Here is a 21,668-nt window from a genome sequence, read left to right on the forward strand (position 1 = left end):
CCCCCATCAATGCACAGTGACCAGCATGTCCCCCATCAATGCACAGTGACCTGACCAGCATGTCCCCCATCAATGCAGTGTCCAGCATGTCCCCATCAATGCGTGACCCCCCCCCCCCCGGAGGACTTCACTTACCTCTGGTGCCACCGCCGTCACCGTGCCTGGCGTGCTGCTCGGGACTCGGTCGGACGTCTTCTCCCTCCGAGTCTTCATCTCGACCTGCATGCGCGCTGCCCGTCACCGTCCCGACTCCCTGGCGACCGTGCTGCTCGGGAGTCGACTTCTTCCTCCTCCATGGCACTGCGACTCGGTCGGCGCTGCCCGCTGCCTCTTCTCTGGCGGCGGACGGGAAGGTGTGGTGAATTTGGTGGGGGGATCACATATTAGGGTGGGGGTGTCAGTGGTGAATTGTGTGGTTTTGGGGGGGGCTACACCGCCACTGTATCATACCCCCCCCCCCCCCCCGCACACAATTGATCTCACCACTGATCTCCTCACCAAATTCACCACTACTGTGTCATTCCCTCCGAGTGACACAGCAGTGGTGAATTTGGTGAGATTACATATTGGTGGGGGTGTCAGTGGTGGTAAGGGGGGGGGGGGAATGACACAGCGGTGGTGAATTTTGTGGGGAAATCACATATTGGTAGGGGGTTTGTGCCACAGACCCCCTACCAATATGTGATTTCCCTACAAAATTCACCACTGCTGTGTCATTCCCACCCCTACACCACCACTGACACCCCCACCAATATGTGATCATGTCCCCCAAATTCCCCACTGCTGTGTCATAACCCCCCCACACCACCACCAATATGTGATGTCCCCCAAGTTCACCACTGCTGTGTCGTTGTCCCCCCACCACACAATTCACCACTGACACCCCCACCAATATGTGATCTCCCCCAAGTTCACCACTATAGTGAATTTAGGGGAGATCACATGTTGGTGGGGGTGTCAGTGGATGTGGTAGTTAGCTGGGCTTGCCTATTATCTACTCACTGACCTCTGTCCCCAGTACTTATGAGGACACCATAGAAAGGCAGCGCCGCCGGGCCCCTCCTCCCACAGATGCAGCGCTGGCCACCGGGCTCCTCCTCCCACTTCCATAGCACGGCCGCTGCAGTACACCGCCGGGTCCCTCCCCTCCTCCCACTTCAATGCCATTGGCCGCAGGGTCCCTTCCCTCCTCCCACTTCAGTAGAGACAGCCGCCGGGCCCCTCCCCTCCTCCCACTTCAATATAGAACTGGCGGCCGGGCCCCGCCTCCTAGTTCTATAGCGGCGACCGCAGGGCCCCTCCCCTCCTCCCACTTCCATAGAGCTGGTCGCCGAGCGGCAGTTCCAGATAGCCCGATGTTGTCTCTGAGACAACATCGGGTGAATCAGTGCTGTACTGGGCGGCGGGTTCCCGTCCGAAGTGCCCGACCGGCGACCGCACAGTCCGCCCCTGGAGCCCGCTGCTGACAGTGACCCGGGGCCCCTGGACATTCGGGGCCCTGGGCAGTTGCCCAGTTTGCCCCCCCCCTAACGCCGGCCCTGAGGACCTTCTATGGCCCTGTCCAGCTCTCCTAGAGTAACTGCCGGTCTCCTGGAATCTCCTCCATGCTCTTGAGACACAGCAAACCTTCTGGCAATGGCACGTATTGATGTGCCATCCTGGAGGAGTTGGACTGCCTGTGTGACCTCTATAGGGTCCAGGTATCGCCTTATGCAACAAGTAGTGACACTGACCCTAGCCAAATACAAAACTAGTGAAGAACAGTGAGAAAAGAAGGGTAGGCAAAAAAAATGTCAGTGGCCTTCACCTGAAAAACCATTCCTGTTTTGGAAGTCATCTCATTGTTGCCCATCTAGTGCACCTGTTGCTAATTTCATTAACACCAAAGCAGCTGAAACTGATTAATAACCCCCTCTGCTACTTAACTGACCGGATCAATATCAGGAGTTTAATTGACTTGATGCTATACTCTGATTAAAAGTGTTCCTTGATATTTTTTGAGTAGTGTATATATATATATATATATATAGTCAGGTCCATAAATATTGGGACATCGACATAATTCTAATCTTTTTGGCTCTATACACCACCACAATGGATTTGAAATGAAACAAACAAGATGTGCTTTAACTGCAGACTTTCAGCTTTAATTTGAGGGTATTTACATCCAAATCAGGTGAAAGGTGTAGGAATTACAACAGTTTGTATATGTGCCTCCTACTTTTTAAGGGACCAAAAGTAATGGGACAATTGGCTGCTCAGCTGTTCCATGGCCAGGTGTGTGTTATTCCCTCATTATCCCATTTACAAGGAGCAGATAAAAGGTCCAGAGTTAATTTCAAGTGTGCTATTTGCATTTGGAATCTGTTGCTGTCAACTCTCAATATGAGATTCAAAGAGCTGTCAATATCAGTGAAGCAAGCCATCATTAGGCTGAAGAAACAAAACAAACCCATCAGAGAGATAGCAAAAACATTAGGTGTGGCCAAATCAACTGTTTGGAACATCCTTAAAAAGAAAGAACACTCCGGTGAGATCAGCAACACCAAAAGACCCGGAAGACCACGGAAAACAACTGTGGTGGATGACCGAAGAATTCTTTCCCTGGTGAAGAAAACACCCTTCACAACAGTTGACCAGATCAAGAACACTCTCCAGGAGGTAGGTGTATGTGTGTCAAAGTCAGCAATCAATAGAAGACTTCACCAGAGTGAATACAGAGGGTTCACCACAAGATGTAAACCATTGGTGAGCCTCAAAAACAGGAAGGCCAGATTAGAGTCTGCCAAACATCTAAAAAAGCCTTCACAGTTCTGGAACAACATCCTATGGACAGATGAGACCAAGATCAACTTGTACCAGAGTGATGGGAAGAGAAGAGTATGGAGAAGGAAAGGAACTGCTCATGATCCAAAGCATACCACCTCATCAGTGAAGCATGGTGGTGGTAGTGTCATGGCGTGGGCATGTATGGCTGCCAATGGAACTGGTTCTCTTGTATTTATTGATGATGTGACTGCTGACAAAAGCAGCAGGATGGATTCTGAAGTGTTTCAGGCAGTATTATCTGCTCATATTCAGCCAAATGCTTCAGAACTCATTGGGCAGCGCTTCACAGTGCAGATGGACAATGACCCGATGCATACTGCGAAAGCAACCAAAGAGTTTTTTAAGGGAAAAAAGTGGAATGTTATGCAATGGCCAAGTCAATCACCTGACCTGAATCTGATTGAGCATGCATTTCACTTGCTGAAGGGAAAATGCCCCAAGAACAAGCAGGAACTGAAGACAGTTGCAGTAGAGGCCTGGCAGAGCATCACCAGGGATGAAACCCAGCGTCTGGTGATGTCTATGCGTTCCAGACTTCAGGCTGTAATTGACTGCAAAAGATTTGCAACCAAGTATTAAAATGTGAAAGTTTGATTTATGATTGTTAATCTGTCCCATTACTTTTGGTCCCTTAAAAAGTGGGAGGCACATATACAAACTGTTGTAATTCCTACACCGTTCACCTGATTTGGATGTAAATGCCCTCAAATTAAAGCTGAAATTCTGCAGTTAAAGCACATCTTGTTTGTTTCATTTCAAATCCATTGTGGTGGTGTATAGAGCCAAAAAGATTAGAATTGTGTCAATGTCCCAATATTTATAGACCTGACTGTATATGATTTGATCATCTTCTATGCTAGGAGAGGTTGTGCTCTGAGCCTTGGTCTTTCTCTGTTTACCCATCTGAAGGGTGTTCTGGCCTGACTTCATTTATACATGTCCATGTACCTTCTCTTATTTTATTTTTTTAATTCTCTTTATTGAAAAATTGTTGTTTGTAAAATAAAATATTACCTTGGGGCAAACCCCGGATAGAAGGAGTACACAACCATGTCATCATGGTTGCAATGCTCTGCAGACACCTGTCATGCACTGGTCATGGTTGCGATGCTCTGCAGGTGCCTGTCATGTACCAGTCATGGTTGCAATGCTACAGGCACCTGTCTTGTATTGGGTATAGTCTTGGTTGCAATGCTCTGCAGGTACCTGTCATGAACTAGTTATGGTTTCAATGCTCTGAAGGTGTCTGTCCTGTACTGGTTATAGTTGCAATGCTCTGCAGGTGCCAGTCATGTACTGGTTATGGTTGCAATGATCTGCAGGCGTCTGTCATGCACTGGTCATGGTTGCAATGCTCTGCAGTCACCTGTCATGTACTAGTTATGGTTTCAATGCTCTGAAGGTGTCTGTCCTGTACTGGTTATAGTTGCAATGCTCTGCAGGTGCCAGTCATGTACTGGTTATGGTTGCAATGCTCTGCAGGCGTCTGCCATGCAGCGGTCATGGTTGCAATGCTCTGCAGGCTTCAACTGAAAACATTAATAAATGCACATTTTTTTTCCATTATGGGCTCATGTATTATTTTATTAATTAAAGATGGAATATGCCTTTAGTGCAACTTTACGCTTCTCTGATATATTAGTGAATGAGTTTACATTGCTGTATATAAGTCCTCCGGGCAATGTTATGTGTAGTAATATAGTTTTGGAGGACTCCGATAACCACACGAACTTTCAATTCTGCGTGTGTGACACAAGGACAGCCAGGTTCTGATCACGTGTGGCTCTAGCACAGCAGTCATTGGCCGCCCCGTCCTTCACTGCAGTACACACTGACTGACAGGAAAGGAGGAGGCGGGAAACGAAACAGAGAGCTCAGCCAATCAGGAGGCAGAACAGAGGCGACGACCCAGTGTTGCCCTGCCTCCGGACCAATCAGCGGGCGCGTTACGAGCAGGCCGCGTGTGTGCCAGTGTTTTGGCCGGAGCCGTGTCTGTGGGGAAGGAAGGAGTGGTGCGGAGCCCGGGGGGAGGAGTCTTTGTTATTGTTGTGCCTCCCTGTGTTCCCTGACGGGGGAGGATGCTCTTCGGGGTCACCAGCAGCAGCCATAGTCCATGGTGGGCTCCAGCAATATGAAGGATGGACGAGGACGAAGTGACCATCAGAGAGCAGAACTTTCACAGCCAAGTTAGAGAATGCATTGTAAGTATTAACCTGACACATCCCCCTCCTCCTCACTGCCTTGCCGTGTCCCCTGTCATCACACTCACCATGGGGACACTCAGCCAGACTCACACCCCATAGTAATCATTGACAGGGGGAGGGGCCCTGTGTGTGTTCAATCATTGTGTTGCTCCCCTATAATACAGGACACATTGATCACCAGTGTATTCACCCTACATTCACTGCAACACAGGACACATTGATCACCAGTGTATTCACCCTACATTCACTGCAACACAGGACACATTGATCACCAGTGTATTCACTCTACATTCACTGCAACACAGGACACATTGATCACCAGTGTATTCACTCTACATTCACTGCAACACAGGACACATTGATCACCAGTGTATTCACCCTACATTCACTGCAACACAGGACACATTGATCACCAGTGTATTCACTCTACATTCACTGCAACACAGGACACATTGATCACCAGTGTATTCACTCTACATTCACTGCAACACAGGACACATTGATCACCAGTGTATTCACCCTACATTCACTGCAACACAGGACACATTGATCACCAGTGTATTCACCCTACATTCACTGCAACACAGGACACATTGATCACCAGTGTATTCACCCTACATTCACTGCAACACAGGACACATTGATCACCAGTGTATTCACCCTACATTCACTGCAACACAGGACACATTGATCACCAGTGTATTCACCCTACATTCACTGCAACACAGGACACATTGATCACCAGTGTATTCACTCTACATTCACTGCAACACAGGACACATTGATCACCAGTGTATTCACTCTACATTCACTGCAACACAGGACACATTGATCACCAGTGTATTCACCCTACATTCACTGCAACACAGGACACATTGATCACCAGTGTATTCACTCTACATTCACTGCAACACAGGACACATTGATCACCAGTGTATTCACTCTACATTCACTGCAACACAGGACACATTGATCACCAGTGTATTCACCCTACATTCACTGCAACACAGGACACATTGATCACCAGTGTATTCACCCTACATTCACTGCAACACAGGACACATTGATCACCAGTGTATTCACCCTACATTCACTGCAACACAGGACACATTGATCACCAGTGTATTCACCCTACATTCACTGCAACACAGGACACATTGATCACCAGTGTATTCACCCTACATTCACTGCAACACAGGACACATTGATCACCAGTGTATTCACCCTACATTCACTGCAACACAGGACACATTGATCACCAGTGTATTCACCCTACATTCACTGCAACACAGGACACATTGATCACCAGTGTATTCACCCTACATTCACTGCAACACAGGACACATTGATCACCAGTGTATTCACCCTACATTCACTGCAACACAGGACACATTGATCACCAGTGTATTCACCCTACATTCACTGAAACACAGGACACATTGATCACCAGTGTATTCACCCTACATTCACTGCAACACGGGACACATTGATCACCAGTGTATTCACCCTACATTCACTGCAACACGGGACACATTGATCACCAGTGTATTCACCCTACATTCACTGCAACACGGGACACATTGATCACCAGTGTATTCACCCTACATTCACTGCAACACGGGACACATTGATCACCAGTGTATTCACCCTACATTCACTGCAACACGGGACACATTGATCACCAGTGTATTCACCCTACATTCACTGCAACACGGGACACATTGATCACCAGTGTATTCACCCTACATTCACTGCAACACGGGACACATTGATCACCAGTGTATTCACCCTACATTCACTGCAACACGGGACACATTGATCACCAGTGTATTCACTCTACATTCACTGCAACACGGGACACATTGATCACCAGTGTATTCACCCTACATTCACTGCAACACAGGACACATTGATCACCAGTGTATTCACCCTACATTCACTGCAACACAGGACACATTGATCACCAGTGTATTCACCCTACATTCACTGCAACACAGGACACATTGATCACCAGTGTATTCACCCTACATTCACTGCAACACAGGACACATTGATCACCAGTGTATTCACCCTACATTCACTGCAACACAGGACACATTGATCACCAGTGTATTCACTCTACATTCACTGCAACACAGGACACATTGATCACCAGTGTATTCACTCGACATTCACTGCAACACAGGACACATTGATCACCAGTGTATTCACCCTACATTCACTGCAACACAGGACACATTGATCACCAGTGTATTCACCCTACATTCACTGCAACACAGGACACATTGATCACCAGTGTATTCACCCTACATTCACTGCAACACAGGACACATTGATCACCAGTGTATTCACCCTACATTCACTGCAACACAGGACACATTGATCACCAGTGTATTCACCCTACATTCACTGCAACACAGGACACATTGATCACCAGTGTATTCACCCTACATTCACTGCAACACAGGACACATTGATCACCAGTGTATTCACCCTACATTCACTGCAACACAGGACACATTGATCACCAGTGTATTCACCCTACATTCACTGCAACACAGGACACATTGATCACCAGTGTATTCACCCTACATTCACTGCAACACAGGACACATTGATCACCAGTGTATTCACCCTACATTCACTGCAACACAGGACACATTGATCACCAGTGTATTCACCCTACATTCACTGCAACACAGGACACATTGATCACCAGTGTATTCACCCTACATTCACTGCAACACGGGACACATTGATCACCAGTGTATTCACCCTACATTCACTGCAACACGGGACACATTGATCACCAGTGTATTCACCCTACATTCACTGCAACACGGGACACATTGATCACCAGTGTATTCACCCTACATTCACTGCAACACGGGACACATTGATCACCAGTGTATTCACCCTACATTCACTGCAACACAGGACACATTGATCACCAGTGTATTCACCCTACATTCACTGCAACACAGGACACATTGATCACCAGTGTATTCACTCTACATTCACTGCAACACAGGACACATTGATCACCAGTGTATTCACTCTACATTCACTGCAACACAGGACACATTGATCACCAGTGTATTCACCCTACATTCACTGCAACACAGGACACATTGATCACCAGTGTATTCACCCTACATTCACTGCAACACAGGACACATTGATCACCAGTGTATTCACCCTACATTCACTGCAACACAGGACACATTGATCACCAGTGTATTCACCCTACATTCACTGCAACACAGGACACATTGATCACCAGTGTATTCACCCTACATTCACTGCAACACAGGACACATTGATCACCAGTGTATTCACTCTACATTCACTGCAACACAGGACACATTGATCACCAGTGTATTCACTCTACATTCACTGCAACACAGGACACATTGATCACCAGTGTATTCACCCTACATTCACTGCAACACAGGACACATTGATCACCAGTGTATTCACCCTACATTCACTGCAACACAGGACACAGTGATCACCAGTGTATTCACCCTACATTCACTGCAACACAGGACACATTGATCACCAGTGTATTCACCCTACATTCACTGCAACACAGGACACATTGATCACCAGTGTATTCACCCTACATTCACTGCAACACAGGACACATTGATCACCAGTGTATTCACCCTACATTCACTGCAACACAGGACACATTGATCACCAGTGTATTCACCCTACATTCACTGCAACACAGGACACATTGATCACCAGTGTATTCACCCTACATTCACTGCAACACAGGACACATTGATCACCAGTGTATTCACCCTACATTCACTGCAACACAGGACACATTGATCACCAGTGTATTCACCCTACATTCACTGCAACACAGGACACATTGATCACCAGTGTATTCACCCTACATTCACTGCAACACAGGACACATTGATCACCAGTGTATTCACCCTACATTCACTGCAGCACAGGACACATTGATCACCAGTGTATTCACCCTACATTCACTGCAACACAGGACACATTGATCACCAGTGTATTCACCCTACATTCACTGCAACACGGGACACATTGATCACCAGTGTATTCACCCTACATTCACTGCAACACGGGACACATTGATCACCAGTGTATTCACCCCACATTCACTGCAACACGGGACACATTGATCACCAGTGTATTCACCCTACATTCACTGCAACACGGGACACATTGATCACCAGTGTATTCACCCTACATTCACTGCAACACGGGACACATTGATCATCAGTGTATTCACTCTACATTCACTGCAACACGGGACACATTGATCACCAGTGTATTCACCCTACATTCACTGCAACACGGGACACATTGATCACCAGTGTATTCACTCTACATTCACTGCAACACGGGACACATTGATCACCAGTGTATTCACTCTACATTCACTGCAACACGGGACCCATTGATCACCAGTGTATTCACCCTACATTCACTGCAACACGGGACACATTGATCACCAGTGTATTCACTCTACATTCACTGCAACACGGGACCCATTGATCACCAGTGTATTCACCCTACATTCACTGCAACACAGGACACATTGATCACCAGTGTATTCACCCTACATTCACTGCAACACGGGACACATTGATCACCAGTGTATTCACCCTACATTCACTGCAACACGGGACACATTGATCACCAGTGTATTCACCCTAAATTCACTGCAACACGGGACACATTGATCACCAGTGTATTCACCCTACATTCACTGCAACACAGGACACATTGATCACCAGTGTATTCACTCTACATTCACTGCAACACTGGACACATTGATCACCAGTGTATTCACTCTACATTCACTGCAACACTGGACACATTGATCACCAGTGTATTCACTCTACATTCACTGCAACACAGGACACATTGATCATCAGTGTATTCACTCTACATTCACTGCAACATAGGACACATTGGTCATCGGTGTATTCACTCTACATTCACTGCAACACAGGACACATTGATCATCAGTGTATTCACTCTACATTCACTGCAACATAGGACACATTGGTCATCGGTGTATTCACTCTACATTCACTGCAGGTGAGTCTTCCTGGTCTGTATGAACAGCCAATCATTCACTGCCTGCGACTGTTCAGCAGATGACCCATTCACTGCTTGATTCATATGTTCCTTCATCCTTTATGAAGACTCCTTATAGGTGACATCTATACATACTGCAGAGTCACCCTAAGGATCCCGGCTCATACACGGTACATACATACACAGGAGACAACCTACCTGCCTGTGCTTGTAGTGTGAGAGAGAACATGCAAACTCCATGCAGATAGTGGCCTGGCTGGGGTTTGAACTGAGCGCCCCAGTGCTGCCACACAGGAGTGCTTTCTTTACTATTTAACTACTTGACCTGCGGAACATTTACCCCCCCCCCCCCCCCCCCCATGACCAGGCCATTTTTTTTGCAATATGGCACTGTTACTTTAACTTACAATTACGAGGTCGTGAGACACTGTATCAAAAAAAATAAAAATAACGTATGTTCTTTCTTCCCCCACAAATAGAGATTTATTTTAGTGCTATTTTATCACCTCTACGGTTTTTATTTTTTGCACTATAAACAAAAAAGCGACGGACAATTTTGAAAAAAACCCAATATTTTTTACTTTCTGCCATAAAACAAGTCGAATAAAAAAAAAAAAAAAAAATGTAATTTCTTAATCAATTTTGGACAAAATGTATTCTGCTACATCTTTTTGGTAAAAACAAAATCCCAATAAGCGTATATTGATCGATTTACGCAAATGTTCTAGCATGTAGAAACTATGGGATATATTTATAGGATTTCTATTTCTCTTTTCACTAGTTCTTGCGGCAATCAGGGACTTTTAGTGGGACTGCGATATTGTGGCGGACAAAGCCGACATCTAACTGATGCTTTTGACACTTTTTTGGGAACCAGTGACACCAATACAGTGATCAGTGCTATACATATGCACTGTCACTGTACTGACACTGGCTGGGAAGGGGTTAACGTCCGGGGCAATCAAAGGGTTAACTGTGTGCCTAGCTGGTGTTTCAGTGTAGTGGAGGAGGTGCTTTTACTAAGAGAAGGCATTGATCCACGTCCCTGCTTTACAGAAACACAGGATCAATGCCTTCCGTACTCGCAGAACGGCAACCTGCCTTGTTTACATAGGCAGACTGGCATGCTGTCAGTGTACCGAACAATCAGCGGGTGCTGGCGGACATAGAAGAATAACAGCGGGAGTGAGCCAGCGGTGGCGCGCGCTCAATACCCAGAAGTGCAGGATCGTGTGAGTGTGTATATATTTATATTAGAGCTTCACCATTAATCGTAAAAAATTGCGATCTTGATTCATCCCTCCTCATGATCTTAAAACAGCATGTCCTCCATTCACATATCTTTCCTTCTTTTAGATCAAAGGATTGAATTTCCATCTGTAAGGGAGGGCAGTTTAACCTCTTAAAGCTTAATACTGGCCATACACTATACGAAAAATCGTTCAAAATCATTTTAGAAAAACGAACACTCGGCCGTGAGAGCAAACGATCGTGCCATCATGTAATGACCGATAAATCATTCAATGGACATAAATCAGTTTTTGTTCATTTTTTCACATATTCCTAGTACAAACAGTTTGGATGAGAAACACATTAACCTTTCAATTTATCTTTTGTTAGGCAGAAAATTTCCAAACTTGTCCTTTTTTTGGCTCAAAAACGTCAAAACAGATTCGTGCCCATTAACTGGCTGAAAAACGAACAAACTGTCCAAATTACCAAATATATCAGCCAATCATTTTTCGTACAGTGTATGGTCAGCATTAGCCTTTTTCTGACGCTTGTTGCTTACAAGTTAAAATCAGTATTTTGTACTAGAAAATTACTTAGAACCCCCAAACATTTTATATATTTTTCTTAGAGACCCTAGAGAATAAAATGGCGATTGTTGCAATATTTTATGTCACACTGTATTTGCGCAGAAGTCTTTCAAATGCATTTTTTTGGGAAAAAATATATTTTAACGAATTAAAAAAAAACTAAACAGTAAAGTTAGCCCAGTTTTTTGTATAATGTAAAAGATGGTGTTACGCCGGGAATCGTGAGAGGGTTTATTCTAAGCAAAAAAATTGTTCCAATTTCTTCCAGAACTGTGCATATCTAATATATAGTATGTGATCCTGCGCAGAGCTGCCGCCCTGTAGCAGTGAAACTGCTATAGGGAGGATGGGAAGCAGTTAAAGTGGAGCTTCACCATTTTTAACCACTTGAAGACTAGGCCTTTTTGCTAGGAAGTTACTTAGAACCCACAGACATAGTGTGTGTGTGTATATATATATATATATATATATATATATATATATATATATATATATATATATAATTATTCTTTTTTTAACAGTGGCCAGAGAAAATAAAATGATGGTAGTTGCAATTTTTATGACACATAGTATTTGCGCGGCCATTTTTTCAAATGCAATTTCTTTTTTGGGACACATACACTTTAATGAATTTAAATGCAAACAAACACAATATATAAGCCAATTTTTTGGTAAAATATAAGAGATGTTACTTACCCTGAAAAAATAGATGCCTAACATGTCACGCTTTTAAAATTGCAGGCGCTCGTGGAATGGGAACAAACTACGATACTTAAAAATCTCCATAGACGATGCTTTAAAAACTTTTCCATATTACCAGTTTAGAGTTCAAGAGAGGGCTAGTGATAGAATTATTGCTCTCGCTATAACATTTGCATCAATACCTCACATGTGTGGTGTGAACGACCTACGTATGTGTTCGCCTCTGCACATGAACACGGATGGACAGGACTTTAAAAAAGTATTATTTATTTCTGAATTTTTACACTTTCTTTTAAATTTTGTATGTTTTTTTTCATTTATTTTTTATAATTTCTATTGCTTTCACAAGTAAACATCCCCTGTGACAGGAATAGGCAGTGATAGATACTCACTGTATTGATCTGGGGTCTGTTAGACCCCCAGATGTCTCCTTTTGCCCTTAAAAGCATCTGATCACACCAAGATCGGTGTGTTCAGATGCTTTCCCTATTTAAAAATGGCTCTGTTTACATCCAGGAAACAGTAAGTGAGAAAAATACTTGCTGCTTCAAGTCCCCTAGACCAGTGTTTTTCAATTCCGGTCCTCAGGGCACACTAACAGGCCAAGTTTGCAAGAAAACTGAAATAAATCCCAGGTGATATAATTTGCTGCTCAGTGATTGCAGTATTCTAGTCTGCATCTCCCCAAGGTAATATCTAAAATCTGGCCTGTTAGTGTGCCCTGAGGACTGGAGTTGGGAAACACTGCCCTAGACCATTGAGGTGATCGGAGACTATCTGGTCTCTGGTCACCTCGGGTGTAAGCAGGCGCCAGCGCTCGATCCGATGCCAGGTTTCCTGCAGGGATGAGAGAGGCGGCAGGAGGGGTGGGGATATGCCCTTCCACTGCCTGTAAAAGCCATCAAGTGGCTAATTAGCCACTTGGATTGCTTTTTACAGGAAAGCCCATCACCAACAGAAAAAAAAAATAGTACTGGGATGATGCCTGTAGCTGCTTGCAGTCAATCACGTACATGATTTGGCAGCAAGTGGTTAATCATGCTGCTAGTGTTAGTAAATATATAGGAAGGTATATTATAATTACTTGGAAAAAAATAAAAAAATCTGCATGCACTAGCATATTATATTTACTTGAAAAAAAGAGAAAATTCAGAACGCGCTAGCCTATTTTAAGATTGCAGCACCTAGGACTCCCTGAATACTGGGAGATATATACATGAAGTGAAAACAAATAACACAACAACAAATGTTTAGGTAGTGAGAATTCACAATGAAAGACACAAAAAGTGATATAGAATGCAAACACACAACCAATCATCTGATACTCCTGCAAACATTACACTTCAAATGCACAAAATAGACGTGACATGTGTGATGTGTGAGTACCATACAAATATCAAAACAATGTCATGTGAAAAGAAGGACATTCAAATTTCCATCACTGAAAAATCCCATATAAAATCTGTGACTAACCACTTCAGCTCCGGAAGGTTTTACCCCCCTTAATGATCAGGCCATTTTTTGCGATTTGGCACTGCGTTACTTTAACGAAAAATTGCATGGTCGTGCAGTGATGTACCCAAATAAAACTGAAGTCCTTTTTTTCCCACAAATAGAGCTTTCTTTTGGTGGTATTTGATCACTTCTGCGGTTTTTAGATTTTGCGCTTTAAACAGAAAAAGAGCGACAATTTTGAAAAAAAAAACAATATTTTTTACTTTCTGCTATAAAACATTCCCAATAAAAAAAAAAAAAAAAAAATTCTTATCAGTTTAGGCCAATTTGTATTCTGCTACATATTTTTGGTAAAACAAAAAACAAAAAAGCGTATTTTAATTGGTTTGCACAAAAGTTATAGCGCTTACAAACTACAGGATAGATTTTTTGGACTTTTTATTTATTTTTTTTAGTAATGGCGGCGATCTGCAATTTTTAGCGGGATTGTGACATTGCGGCGGACCGATTGGACCCCTAACTGACATTTTTGACACTTTTGGGGGACCAGGGAGATTACTACTGTAATCAGTGCTAAATAATATGCAATGTTACTGTATAAATGACACTGGCAGGGAAGGGGTTAACACTGTGGGGGTGATCAAAGGGGTTAATGAATGCCTAAATTTGCTCACTGACTGTGTGGGGGAACTGTTCTGTGACAGGCACAGAGAGATCGGGGTTTCAGCTTAGCTGAAACTCCTGATCTCTCTGCCTGTGTGACAGAAGACTCAGTCGCCTGCTTTGTTTACATAAAGTAAAGGGTCTTCTGTCAGTTTCTCTGACGATCGCAGGAGGCCAGCGGCGATCGCATAAACACAGTGGGAGCGCGGCTCCGGGGGTGCGTGATCGGGTGCACGAAATCACGTAGATATACGTGATTTTCCGCAGCCGGGCCGCCCTGCCGCAGTACATCTGCGGTGGTCGGTCGACAACTGGTTAATAATCAGTCCCGAATATGTGAACAAAAGCTGGAAAGATGCCGTTCAAAAACTCCTCCGAGTGCTGCATGCATCACCAGTGTGCTCAATGGTAGATTATAGCCCCGTACACACGTGTCGAAAATTGGCAGGGAATTTTTCGTCCGACGACCGATCTGCCGATTTTCGGCTTGTTAGTATGATGCTTCCGACAACCAACTCCGACTTTTCGGCCGAAAAAAATCTGGTGTGCAGACTATAAAATTTTTGTTCGCCGTCAACGGCCGATTTTCGTGCAGTCAGTACAGATTTCGACAGGGAAAAATCTGATGAGCAAGTCTGGGCATGCTCAGTGAAAAGAGAACACAAATAAAGCAAACCAACACATGACATCACTTCTGAAGTAGAATTTTGTTGGGCGAGAAAATTTGTGTGCAGTCTAGGCACATTCCAACCAACAAAACACAACTCTGGACATAAGACGGACAACCAGTCGGCCGATAATCGTTGCGTGTGTACGAGGCTTAAATGGCCGCTTACCAGACACCAGCGGTCAGAGGACATATAGGAATGCTCCACTGAGTGAACTCAATCTGTGTCACCTTCCCTGTCAGACAGGCCTGTAAATGAAAAGGAGAGAAGAGGACTGATAGTGCATTATCTTTCAAATATGTTTATCAGGCACCTTTCCAGCTTTTGTTCACATATTTGGGACTGATTTTTAATTAGTCACAGATTTTAAAAGGGACTTTTTCAGTGATGGAATTTTGAATGTCCTACTTTTCACATGACATTGTTTCATTGTTTTCATATTTGTATGGTACTCACACATCACATATGTCACGTCTAGTTTGTGCATTTGAAGTGTAATATTTGCAGGAGTATCAGGTGATTGGGTATGTATGTTTGCATTCCATATCACTTTTTTATTGTTTCTTTCATTGTGAATTCCTACTACCTAAGAGTCCATTCACACTGCCGCGACTTGTGAGGCGACTTGTGTGCCCTCAATTCGCCCCAAGTCGCTTGACATAACAAATGCAATGTAAATCAATGAGAGCCGTCTTAATTGGCACTACTGAAGTCGCTCCGACTTCAGAAAAGGGTCCTGTACTACTTTGAGGCGACTTGTATCCGACTTGTCCCAATAGACTTCAATGGGAGTCGCCTCCAAGTCGGATCCTTATCTTATTTGAAGCGACTTGTGATCCGACTTTGCATGAAGAAGAAGGAAAATTAGCCAGGCATTCCCCACATTGCAGCCATGCCTACAGTTCCTATATACCATTATCTCTGCCTGGTCTGTGTGGGTGGACACTGATTCGTGGCACTGGTGGACACTGATACGTGGCACTGGTACGTGGCACTGGTGGACACTGGTACGTGGCACTGGTGGACACTGGTACGTGGCACTGGTGGACACTGGTACGTGGCACTGGTGGACACTGGTACGTGGCACTGGTGGACACTGGTACGTGGCACTGGTGGACACTGCTACGTGGCACTGGTGGACACTGCTACGTGGCACTGCTACGTGGCACTGGTGGACACTGATACGTGGCACTGGTGGACACTTTGTTTGAGGAAAGGGATATGCAGTGTAGTTAGGGTACTATATACCACTATAGTTAGATTCAATAATCCAGTTTCTGTAGGGAAAGTGTTAAGTGTCAGGGTGACCGTAGTGTAGTGTAGGGTGAACTGACTCTGACTGCTATGCCAGGGTGACAGAACTCATCCATGTCAGGGTGACCGCCATAAGAAAAAGATAATTTTTCTTAGAATGATTAGAATTATCAGGGATGGGACTCCGCTCCTTTTACACCTGGGCGTTTTTGTTTCAGGCGTTTTTGTTACAGGCGTTTATTGGGCTTTTTTGTGGACGTCTTTGGAGGCAGGCATGACATCTGAACTTCTGTGTAGGGGTATATATACACACACACACACATACACACACACATATATATATATATATATATATATATATACAGGGCTTGACAAATTTTCCTGAAATCTAGGAGCCAGCTAAAAAAGTTAGGAGCCAGTTTTTTTTTTTTTTTAACCACTTTACCACTAGAGCATTTTGCTGTCTTACGTCTGGGCCACTTTTTGCGATTCGGCGCTGTGCGACTTTAACTGACAATTGCGCGGTCGTGCGACTCCGTACCCAAACGAAATTGACGTCCTTTTTTTCCCACAAACAGAGCTTTCTTTTGGTGGTATTTGATCACCTGTGCGATTTTTACTTTTTGCGCTATAAACAAAAAAAGAGCGTTTATTTTGAGAAAATAACAATATTTTTCACATTTTTTTTATATGAAATTCCCCCCAAAAAAGATGTAAAAACCAATTTTTTTTAAAATTTTTGGCCAATTTGTTTTCTGCTACCTATGTTTGGTAAAAAAAAAATCGCAATAAGCGTATTTTGATTGGTTTGCGCAAAAGTTATTGCGTTTACTAACAAAGGGAAAGATTTATGTCATTTTTGGTGTTTTTTTTTTTTTTAATGAGTAATGGCGGCGATCTGCGATTTTTTTTTTTTGCGGGACTGCGACATTGCGGCGGACAGATTGGACCCCTGACTGACATTTTTGACACTTTTGGGGGTACCAGTGACATTACTGCAGTAATCAGTGCTATAAATATGCACTGTTACTGTAAAAATTACACTGGCAGGGAAGGGGTTAACTTTATTGGAGAGGGAGGGGTTAATGTATGCCTGGTGCTTACTGACGTGTGGGGGGAGAGGTGACAGATTACTGCTCCATAGAGGAGAATCAAGGGTCCGATCAGGTCTGCCTGAAAAACTGACAGGCGGACCTGATCAGACAGCCCGTGTGAAAGGGGCCTTCGGCTGTGGCATGGCGATGAGGAAAAAAAAAAAAAGTGTATATTATATATATATATATATATATATATATATATATATATATATATATATATATATATATATATATATATATAATAATATAATTTTTTTTTTTTTAATAATTGGAAAAAGATTTTTTTTTATTTTTTTTAATAATTAAAAAAAAAAGAAAAGAATATTATTTTTTTTTTTACATTTAAAAAATAAATTAAATAAATAATAATAACCACACTCCCTGTCAAAGGTAACTAACTGGACAGGGAGATGGTAATGAATTGAGAACAAAAAGGCAGTGGAAACAGTCACCACAAGAGGGCGCCGGTTCCCCATTGGAAGCCTGTCATCTCAAGTAGGCCGAAAAGCCGGGGCCTCAATTTTCGGACGGCCCGGAAGTCCGTGCACTCCGTGCGCGGAAGTCCGGGCAAAAATGACAGGACACCTTCTGCAGGGCACCCCCAGGCGCCAGGTCGCTAATTCTAGTCGCAAATGCGACCTGGCGCCCGGGGATTGTCGAGCCCTGTATATATATATATATATATATATACATATAGGTTTAAAAGGAGCGGAGTCCCTGCTCTACTAATACTTCTAAGAAAAATTATCTTTTTTTTCTGGTTCTGGACATGCTACAGAGCTGAAACTTCACAGGTACACTTTTTAGCCCCTTATGAGGCGACTTGGAGGTCGCGGTAGTGTGAACCGGCTCGAAACATTTGTTGTTGTGTTATTTGTTTTCATTGTTTTAGATTGCGCACTAGTGTTTATTTTTTTTATTTTAACTTTATATTATATTTACTTGTTTAAACCTTTTTTTCTCTTACGTCCTCCGACAGTCGCCGCCCCTTCATATTCATCACCAATGGGGTTATGTCCTCTCATCCGTAGGAGTAGCTAGGCAATAGAATATGTTAGTACAAAGACTTTTAACATATCCCCACCCCCAGGGGGTGGTCCCCTCAGTACATAACCCTCCACTTCCTGTATCCAACTCAGTTTCATTTGTCTAGCTGTCAGGAGTGGCTGGATGTTTCTGTGCTGGGACACCTTGTCTCAGCTCTCTTTCCTTTCTTTGGTTTTTATTTGAGTTTTTCTCTCTTTCTTGTTAGCTGTTATTTTATCAGCGTTAGTTAGTTCTTCGGAAGAAGAGGATCATGCGGGCTGCGTCTCGGGCTGACCCCCCTGATCGCAGGTTGTGGGTCAGTGGTTTCTCAGCCCGCCATCGAGCGTTCAGTCAGGTATCGCTCCTGAGTTATCTGAACGACCCATCCCTGTTCCGTGCAGGGATGCCAGGTGAGGTGGCTACCTCACCGGACGCTGTGCGGTTTCTCAACCCACCCTCTGGTGCGTCCTAGATGCGACTCTCCCTGCCTCATGTTCAGCGGTTTGTTCGCCTGTGCGGGTTCCCCACGCCATGTAAGAGGTAAGTGTATGTATGTGGGGACCTGTCTGTCTGGGGGGTGTCAGTCTGGGACTGTGTTACCTTACCCTGTGTTCACACTGTTACTGTCTCCCTATCCCTCGTGTTGCATGCTGTGGGCTGCAGGAGGGGGGGTTGTGCTGCACTCTGTGTCAGTCTGTATGTGAACGGCTGTGTGCTGTGGGGCTTGAGTTCTCATGCTTGGGGCACATTACAGCGCCGCTGCGGCGGTTTAACATGTTTATTCCTTTTGCTGGGCAATTGGTGTATTTTTCTATTTCACCCTCATGGGGTGTGGGAGCGGCGGTTTCGGCGCCAAACGGCGCCATTTTGGCTGCGATCGCTCCGGCCGCATGTTTTACATGCATGGCGGCCATTTTCTTGTAGCCTCCATAGGCTTTAATAGAGCGCCCTGTATACCAGCACTTCCTTTCCTTCAGAAGCACCGCAGGCAGCAGCAGCAGCAGCGATCTCCAGGTTCATTTCCCCCTATTCCCTGTGTCCTGCCTTGGTTCATTGTCCCTGTGGGGGTCCCTTGTGTGGGGGGTTTTTTGTGTGAAGTGGGCTACGATCGCAGCGCTCTCTTAAAGGGGCGGTCACCCATTTATTTTTCTGCTACAGGGGCATGGATTCTCAGGAAAACAAATTTCCTACAGCCTTAGTGGGAAGCCAGGGGTCCGCAATCTCCCCCCCGGGGGGGATTTGGCTGCGATTGTGGCTAGCCTTGCGACTCAGGTGCAAATGCTGGTGGCTGCTCAATCCACGAAAAAGGCCCAGGGTGTCAGTTTCCTCTGATTCAGAGGGTGATGGTGCTGGGGCTGCTGTGGCTGGGGTCTCCTTATCGGGGTCCCGTTCCTCCCTGGACCTTATCGGGTCAGAGATGGAGGCTGAGGTGGAGGGGGTTGATAATTCTCCCCCTGGCTCGTCTGAAGAGCTTGCACTCATGGATGGAATGGTTGCTTCTATCAAGCAAACACTGCGATTAGAGGAGGAATCATGTCCTCCAGCTGCCTTAGCGGCTTATGGAACGCAGAAAAGACGCAAAGCGTCGCAGGTGTTCCCCTGCACTGATGATTTCCAAAACGCTGTGAAAGAACAGTGGCGTAATATACGCAAACCATTTGCTGTACCTAGTAGGTTTAAGCTACGCTATCCCTTTACGCCTGCTACTGATGAGCGCTGGTGTATTCCACCGCCGGTGGATCATGCGATAGCGGTTTTGAACAAATCCACTGCGATTCCGGCTGAAGACACCCCGGTGTTCCGGGATGCCACGGACAAGAGATTGGAATCTCTTGCCCGTCACACCTGTTCTATTATGGGTTCTATGTTGAAAGCCTTATTTGCTTCTCTTATGGCGGCCCAGGCGGTCGCGAGCTGGACGCAGGTGCTTAGGCGGGTCCTGGTGGCTGATTCTGCCCCCCAGGCGACCTTGGATATGGTGGATCAAATCCACCAGGGTGTCATGTATTTGTGCGATGCGGACCTGGATATGGTTCCGTTGGCTGCACGTGTACACAGTGTGGCGGTGTTAAATCGCCGCCTGGTTTGGTTGAAGTGTTGGTCTGTGGATCAACCTTCCCGTAAGACTTTGGCCAATTTGCCTTATGATGGTTCTCGCCTTTTTGGCGAATCCTTAGATGCACTGATTAAGGGAGTTACGGGTGGTGAGAGCACGCTCTTGCCTCAATCCCACAAGCCCAAGGCGGCTCCCGGTAAGAAGCATGCTTCCTTTCGACCCCATCAGGGGTCCTTTCGTGCCTTTCGGTCACACTATAGGGGCAAGCCGTCTAGGGGTCTAGGCTCCCACAAGAAGCCGTGGAGCTGTCCCGGGTTCGGGACAGGTGGGTTCGGGAAATCGTTCAGTCTGGCTACCAGATCGAGTTTCTCTCTCGGCCGAAGAGCAGATTTTTTCCCTCAAATCTTCTATTATCCCCGGAGCGTTTGCGGGACCTGCGCCTAGCGGTGCAGGACCTGAAGGCTCAGGGTGTGGTGGTCCCGGTGCCTCATCGGGACAGATTCGGGGGTTCTATTCCAATCTGTTCACCATGCCCAGGAAAGAGGGCAAGGTATGTCCGATTCTGGACTTGAAGGCGCTGAACCGCTTTGTGCGGGTGCGCAAGTTCCGCATGGAATCCCTGCGGTCGGTGGTGGCTGTCCTGGTTCCGGGGGAATTCATGGCTTCCATCGACTTGAAGGATGCGTATCTTCACATCCCCATCTTCGAGGGTCACCAGAGGTACCTTCGATTCGCCATGGCGGAGGATCGTTACCAATTTGTAACTTTGCCTTTCGGTCTCGCCTCGGCTCCGAGGGTGT

The 21,668-nt window shown here is 45.2% G+C and overlaps 1 protein-coding gene across 1 annotated transcript in view; it reads left to right on the forward strand.

Annotated features, from left to right (window-relative positions):
- Positions 1-4,793: 4,793 nt before the first annotated feature.
- The window catches only part of LMBR1 (limb development membrane protein 1), a 387,912-nt gene continuing 371,037 nt past the window's right edge, over positions 4,794-21,668 (forward strand). The window contains exon 1 of the mRNA XM_082259842.1: positions 4,794-5,030. Coding sequence (XP_082115968.1) covers positions 4,968-5,030 — 63 coding nt within the window. The 5' untranslated portion in view covers positions 4,794-4,967. The remainder of the gene's footprint in view (positions 5,031-21,668) is intronic.

This window comes from Pelophylax lessonae (genome assembly GCF_965119305.1).
Source record: "Pelophylax lessonae genome assembly, chromosome: 5".
NCBI classification, from domain to species: Eukaryota; Metazoa; Chordata; class Amphibia; order Anura; family Ranidae; genus Pelophylax; species Pelophylax lessonae.